General features: G+C 40.4%; 1 protein-coding gene across 1 annotated transcript; it reads left to right on the plus strand.

The window, feature by feature from the left end:
• The first annotated feature begins 3,238 nt into the window (after positions 1 to 3,238).
• On the plus strand, positions 3,239 to 5,088 carry LOC127626673 (uncharacterized). The gene is made up of 3 exons (XM_052102649.1): positions 3,239 to 3,250; positions 4,075 to 4,642; positions 4,808 to 5,088. Exons 1-3 carry the CDS (start codon positions 3,239 to 3,241, stop codon positions 4,993 to 4,995), a joined length of 768 nt encoding a protein of 255 aa, XP_051958609.1. The 3' UTR covers positions 4,996 to 5,088.
• Positions 5,089 to 8,052: the final 2,964 nt, after the last annotated feature.

An 8,052-nucleotide genomic window follows, 5' to 3' on the forward strand; every position in this document is an offset into this window, starting at 1 on the left:
TACATACATTCATCACACTTTTTGTAAACTGGCATAAGATTATTGCTGTAATTATTTCTTGATTGTTTCTTGTTGTAAATGTTTTTTTTTTTTTTTTCAAAATCTTATAAAATGTTTGCATATAACGTATATGGCATGTAATATCTTTTTCTATTTTCATACAGAAACTGTACATGATTATTTTGTATGGGTTGGAATTGATTTGGCTTTTCTGGATGAGATGTAAACTGAGGTCAGGAAAAGGTTTTGCATACAACTGCATTTGGTACTACATTAAATGTATATTCATTATATAACTTTTTATCCAGCTAAAGCTTTGAAAAATATTTAAAATCAAAACAAGCTAATTTTAGAGTATTTTACAGAAAGGGAAGTGTTTATTGTGCACCACAATACTTGTGTATTTAAAGTATTGGGTGAATGTGAACGAGTTGTTTAGAAGAAAATTCCTTGTACATTATAGCTGATTGCTCAATAATAAACTCATTGCATGGACTGTGGTTCTTTTTTTTTTATATATAACCAGATTTTATTGGTTTATTTCATAATATTGAAAGATGACGAGAAACAATTCTAGTGCTCATAATTTCTGTTTCCTCTTTGAAGGTTTTACAATGTGTGATGCAAAAAGCAAATTTCACGTGTTAAGATAAAAAAAAAAAAAATATGATGCAGTGCTAATAATACTTTTCAGACTCATTTAATTTCTCACAATGCATTAAATTAATGTATTCATATATAAACATCAATCCTTTAAACAAAATTATAAACTATAATCAAACACACATTCGTTGAACAAACATCAAGTGAAAAGAATACTTTTTTTCTCATTATCCAAAAGTCTTCCAACTAATTTTGTTTCCCACTTTCACATTGAATTCTGTAATACTTGCTGTATTGGAGTAAGGTTGGAACTCATCAAACATTCATTAAATAATCAGTCAAACTGATTCACATTCATTCAAGTCTGACAGGTTTACTTTAAAAAATTTCAAGACAACATTCCCTCCCTTGAACCTGTATGATTTTTGTTCTTCAGTGAAACACCAAAGGAGGAGTTAATCAGAATGTCCGAGCTGCTCAAGCATGCTTCCATACAGTAAAAAAGAACAGGGATCGGGCTGTCAAGCTCCAAGAAGGGAAAAAAGCCCCATAAAAGCATCATAAAAGTAGTATATGACTTACTAAAAGACATATATAAGTCTTTAAGGGATAGTTCATCTGAAGGTCTATAAAAGCAGAATAAAAGTAATACATAAGACTCCAGTGGTTAAATCCATATCTTCAAAAGCAATATGATAAGTCTGGGTGATAAACTGATCAATAATTAAGACCTGTTTTACTATAAATCTCCACTTTCACATCTGAAAGTCACATGTGGTGCCTGTTTAGTTTCACTTTCACATCTGAAAGTGAAAGAGGAGATTTATAGTAAAAAAAGGACTTCAATATTAATCTGTTTCTTAGGTATGTTTTTAACCACAGGAGTCATATAAATTACTTTTATGCCTCTTTTGTCTGCTTTTTGGACCTTTTTGAATCTGTTTTGACATTGTCCTGTTAGATGCTTGACACTTAAATTTTGTGGCTTTTAGTCCTTATCTATTAGCTTTGAAGCCATTGATATGCTTGTGTACTTCTTAAAGTTGACACAACTAACTTTTAGCAGATAAAGATTTAAATGGACCAAAAATAATGATGACTCATCCTGCACTACACAGATTTTTGCCTAATCGAATGCTCATCAAGCAATTTCATGGGGTTTTTTATAGGCATAATGTTCCAATCGTTAAAATCCTCTAATGATTCTTGATAGCACACAGTGGACAGCAGATTAGATTCAGTATGCACTGAATATACTGTATATTCCCTACAGTGTTGGATGCCCTTTTCTGTTCTCACTTGTTGAGAGCCCTCAGTGGTTCATCTTTTACCTCTCTCTCTCTGTCAGTCTGTCTGCCCCCTTTACATGCCCCTCTGTTACTTCAAAAGGTCAGGAACATAAATTGCCAGCCAAGTTCAATTACAGTCACTGGTGAAATTGTCAGTTGATGAGTGTTTGTGGGTGTGTGATTTGTCTCATGTTACGGGAAGAAATTGTTAGGCTAAAGAATTACCTTCTGCCGACTGAACCAGAGCCAGTGGCCTTTTCCTCGGCTAACCCTTTGCTGAGCAATCAGCCAACGTTAAATGGCCATGAGCTCATTCCAATTAGACAGACATAGAAAGAGCCCTCTCATTGTCAATGCTCTCTCAAGCCATATTTGACTAATGCATTTGATATAACCAAGCGACCCTTCAGAGAAATCTTAGAGTGCTCACTCAACTCTGGCAACTAAGGAAGTACTAACTGTCAGTGTTTCAATCCAGATCTAGATAACAGTGCAACTGAATCTTTGTTATCCTACTCAGCACTGTGTCCAGTGTGATTTAATAATGTTCACTGCCAAATTGCATTTTATATTGGATCTGATCAGATTACAGAAGAGAAATGCAATTGTGATGTGGTTTTTCATCCCAAGGCAACCAAAGAGCCATTTTTTTCTTGCTAGTTCTGGATACATTTTAAAGTGATTGTACTTGTGACATGTATAGTGTGCAATAGTAGTAAAATCCCATTCATTTTCTACATAGAGGAATTGGTTTTGAACAATGACCATTGAATAAACCATTGAAGAGAGACCTACTGGCCGTTCTGAGGTTGTCAATCGATGGCATATGCTTCTGTTGAAGCTATCAGTCAATGTTATTTCCAACATATTGTATAAACTAAATCTTTTTAATAATAGCTGAATTCCTGGTAAAGAACTACACTACTAATGATTCTGAAGGGAAAGTTCCATCAAAGAATTGCAGCAAATAAATCACTGCAAAAAGAGTTCTGCAGCAATTGCCCACTCCCAAGAAGCATTGTGGAAAATTGAGTTGATCTCAGGAATGTACAGTAAATATCGGAATATTTTGCAATATACCTAAAATATATTGTTTCTATACCTATAATCAATAGTTTTATATTTGTTGATATTTGATTCAATTAGATTATGTAATTTGCTTCATGGGATTGTTTTCATTCCCTCGTTAAAGATGATTTTCAAAAACATTTTGTTTCAAATCAAAGTTTGTAATTATGTGATTCATTTCGGAGCTTGTTGGTTTGGTTCAAAAGAGAACTCTCTTTTATGAAGAATTTTATAAAACCTTAGGAAAAATTTAACGGGAAAATACTTTAGAAACCAAGATGGCTGAAAAAGTGGGAAGGTGCTTTGCAAGTATACAGTTTTTATTTCTTTCGCTGATTATGCTGTTGACCGGTAACTTCATTTCATCAAAAGAATATTTGTAGCTGCATGGTGAAATAAACACTTTACAATAATGTTCCATTCGTTAACATTAGTTAACAACATTAGTTAACATGAACTAACAATGAAAAATACTTTTAAAGCATTTATTAATTTCAACATAAATTTTTTTTTTTTAAATCTAATGTTGTATATGTTAACATTATAAAGCACTATGTAATAACATGAAATAACATTAAATAATTGTATTTTCATCAACTAACATTAAAAGAGTTTAATAAATGCTGTAAATATATATATTTATAGATAGATAGATAGATAGATAGATAGATAGATAGATAGATAGATAGATAGATAGATAGATAGATAGATAGATAGATAGATAGATAGATAGATAGATAGATAGATAGATAGATAGATAGATAGATAGATAGATAGATAGATAGATAGTTCAATGTTAGTTCATGATACCTAATGCATTAACTAATGCTAACGAATGGAACCTTATTGTAAACTGTAAACAACATTTCTAGCATATGCTTTGAAACTTTTCTAATAGTTTTTTTTATTTTAAGTGTTTTAAGTCTCAGGGGTCTATGGGTGTATGTTTGCTCTATGGGTGTATGTTTTACATCTGGGTAAGCCCCTCCTAGTTAATTCTTCTGTGAGAACCTTCCAAATCCCTTACATTTACAGTACAATGAGACATTGCATTGCTTAATTTCCATTCTGTTCCAGGTTGGTGTGTGCTGATTTGGTGATGGTCAAGCAATAGACATGCTGTTGCTGGTTAAGAAGCTTGGTGGGTTACACCAGCATCCAAAACACAACATATGCTGGTGCGACAGGGTGGAGGGTGGGGCTGGGTCATGATTTTACACACCTGGCCCCTTATCAGGCTAATCAAGCTTCCCAGAGGGATAAAGGCCGACTGCGGACAGTGGTGCGACAGAGAGAGAGAGCGTTTCCATTGAACTGCTTTACACTGGTGCTGAAGACCCTGGAAGGAGGAGGGATACGCCATAGTGGAGTTCTCACCGCTACCATCCATCCCAATGGAGCAGCCTCGACCATCTGCCAGGTGACGGAGGAGCCCGGCCACCTGGAAGAAGAGGAATGGCTGCCGACTGCGAGGGGAGAAGGGGCTCACTGCCGACCACCTGGAGCGGGAGAACCGCTGCCAGGGGCGGGGGAGACCCCTTCTGTTCCCAGAGAATGCAGTGGGGCGTTCTATCCACCAGGGGCTGGAGGACTGCCTCCGATCAGCCCGGGGAGGCACGGTTGTCGTCCGTTAGAGGGTGGAGGAGTGGCCGAGGACCAAGCTACGCCATATCGCAGAACCGGTTAGTAAGTGTTTTTTTTTCTTTCTCTCTCTCTCTCTCATCTCTCTCTCCCAGTGCCGCTCCACATTGGCCTTTTCCCTCTCTTTTAAACGTAATTTTTTTTTCACTGTTACAGGGAGTACCCCTCTATTTTTCATTATTGTTTCCCTCACCCTGTCCTCCCAGATTCAGGAATGGCGGGGATAACCTGCCGGCAGTTGGGGCATAAAGGCACTCCCTCCCCCAGGGAAAATCAAGCCTCCCAGAGGGATAAAGACCGACTGCAGACAGTGGTGCAACAGAGAGAGAGCGTTTACGGGCAGCTGTCCGTCCTATGTGTGTGTTTGTGTCTTTTGGTTTTAGTTCTTTATTAAAAATATTATTTATATTGTCAAGCCTGTTCTCGCCTCCTCCTTTCCATTGAACTGCTTTACAGCTGGTAATCAACTAAGCTGGTCTTTTCTCCATCTCTATTGCAATTGTTTTCCAACACACCGTAAATTCCAGATTTGTATCTGTTACCATTTAAATGATCACAAACACAAACAATAAATGTTCACAGAAAAGAAAAGAATTTCCTTCTCTTTCCCTTTTCTTTTTAGACAACACTCAGTAAACGTAATTATTTATATCAGTGTTCACAGCTAAAGTCTTTATAAAAGTTTTTTTGTAGTGGATGAAACAAAACCAGAGGCATAACCAGTGTATTGTTAATAGATCGCCAATACATTTCCATTTAATAGTAGAGAGAGGGTAACTCTCTCGCTCATTCTCTCTATTTTTTCCTGTTTGCTAGTTTCTCCTTTTCTCCTTATCTATGTTTTTATCTTTGTTTATATGAGTGAGTTGGTGGATGTCTTTAAATTATTAAGTGAGAGTAACCGGAGGCAACATAGGATGAGTTCTTTCTGTATTCATCCTCTAAATGGGCTTGACTAAATAATGCATATCTGAGAGTTGAAACTAGATAAGACCATTTGACATAAAGAAAATAAAGCCACAGGGATGTTATATTTGAGCTATTACATTATTATGATGTCTAACTCAATTGGTGGGGGAGGGGTTCATATTCATAGCCTTTACATTCTTTTGGGTTCTAGGTCAGTGCAAGCTTTGCCTCAGCAGGGGCACAGATATTTGACTCTGCTCACAGCACGAACATAAAACATTTACTGATACAATTTTTCTCAATTTGTATTATTACAAAGATCATGCGAGACATGCTCCATTACCAGTTCAGTTTAGTCATCTGAGACCTGGGGTGAATTGAACATATGGAATGGATTGCTCTTTACCTACAGTAATGTACTGTCTTTGTTTAGGTAATGTGTAATAAAGTGCCAAGATTATTTTACATATCATTTCAAAAATGTTTTCCATTGTTTTAATATACTATTATTTAATATGCTTACCTTTTTCAAAAAGGTTCAAGGCTCAAGATTCAAAAGAGCTGAAGTATAAGTTTAGAACTTTTAACCTTTGAACTCAAGAATTGTAATTTGAAGGTAAAGTGTATTTTCAGTGTTAAAATTCTTTCACCTATCACAGCTAAATACACAGAGAAAACTGTAACAAATTTGTAGGTTGAGTCCACTGTGGAAACACTGTGGCTCCATGGTGCTTTCAAAACATTGAAAAGCATATTGATCAGCCCAGCACAGCAATATTGGCTCAGCCAATGTGTGAGTTTGCGGCGGGACATCTGTTCATGCGACCAATCGAAAACCATGGTAGTGTACAGGAAACCTGTTTGAAAAGTCATTATTTCTGTTAGGTTGTCACGAACCCCGCTCCTCTGCTTCTCCCCGCATCGTCTAGCACACACACGCACACTCCCTCACTCCGCCCCCTCGAGCTTTTCACGCTCTTTTTGCTCGCTCGAGCCCTCACGCCCACTTTGCTCCTACTCGCTCACATGTTCGTAGGCAATCTCCCTTCCTCGAGTTTATCACGCGCTTCCAATCCTCCTGCACATTAGTTTCACCTGCACTCGTCTCATCACCTTTCATTGTTTACACCTGCACCTTCCCCTATAAATACCACAGCACATCCGTTTCACGGGTGTTGGTTATTGTGTTTAGATTCCCGTGTCTTTGCCCCCCGCTAGTCTCGTCTAGTTTTGACCCCCCTGTGATTCGTTACCCCTTAGCTTGCCAGCTCTCTTGTTCCCCTAGCTCCCCTGTTTAGTCCTTCCTGCTACTCTATTCTGATTACCCCGGCTTTGACCCTCGCTTCCCTCGACCATTCTCATTGGATTTGCCCCTTGTTTATACTTTGATTCCCCGGCTTTTGACCCTACGCTTCCCTCGACGATTCTCCCTCTGGATTTACCCTGTAATGTACTTTTGCCTGCTTTATTTTTATTAAAGCAGTTTTTCCTCCGACATTGTGACTGTCTCGTCTTGTGTGTGTGTGTGCGGGTAACAGAATAACCAACCCCACCGTTGACAGTCACAATGCCCCGCGCTAAGGATTCGCGCAGCTCACTAGAGCGGAGGTGCACGTCACATTCGGCGCGAGGAGCTACAGTTTGGAGGCAGGACCGAGCGCTCCCGGCCCAGGGGCGGCAGATATGTTCTTTTTCTGATTTGTTTCACCCTATTTCACCTGTGTCTGCCCCTGAGCCCGTTTATGCCTCCAGTGCATTTCTGAGCGCCGTGCACTCTCCACCCCCGGAGAGGTTTTATGGCTCTTCGGACGCTGACCAAGGGTTTTTTATGCGAGGCAGCGGTTGTGTAACTCATAACCCCGCCCTCGACATTATGGAGCCAGCGGCCCAACTTCGTGGGGTTGCGTCAGGGAGTCAACCCTTGGAGGTTTATGTTGTGGATTTTTGTGCCCTGGCCAACCAGGTGAATTTTAATGAGGTGGCTCTGAAAACCATTTTTCAATTTGGACTGAATGAGCCAACCTCATCATTCATGCCTGGTGGTCGCTGCTCTCTCAACCTGGCTCAGTTTATTGACTTCGCCCTACTGTACGCTGGTTCCTCGTTTACTGTGGGGGAGGCAGACACTGAACCAGCGCTCCACACCATGGCCCCCGTCTCGAGGCCTACCACGGCCCCCGTCTCGAGGCCTACCACGGCCCCCGTCTCGAAGCCTGTCACGGCCCCAGCCTCGAAGCCTGGCACGGCCCCAGCCTCGAAGCCTGGCACGGCCAGCGAGTCAGCGCCCATGCCTGCTACGGCCAACGAGCCAGCGCCCACGGCCAACGAGCCAGCGCCCATGCCCGCCATGGCCAACGAGCCAGCGCCCATGCCCGCCACGGCCAACGAGCCAGCGCCCATGCCCGCCACGGCCGGCGAGCCAGCGCCCATGTCTGCCACGGTCAGCGAGCCAGCGCCTGTAGCCTCGACCACCCCAGAGCCAGCGCCTGTAGCCTCGACCGTCCCCATGGCCACGTCCCCTGTTGGCCGAAGACGTAAGAGA

This window comes from Xyrauchen texanus, chromosome 33 (assembly GCF_025860055.1).
Source record: "Xyrauchen texanus isolate HMW12.3.18 chromosome 33, RBS_HiC_50CHRs, whole genome shotgun sequence".
Lineage (NCBI taxonomy): Eukaryota > Metazoa > Chordata > Actinopteri > Cypriniformes > Catostomidae > Xyrauchen > Xyrauchen texanus.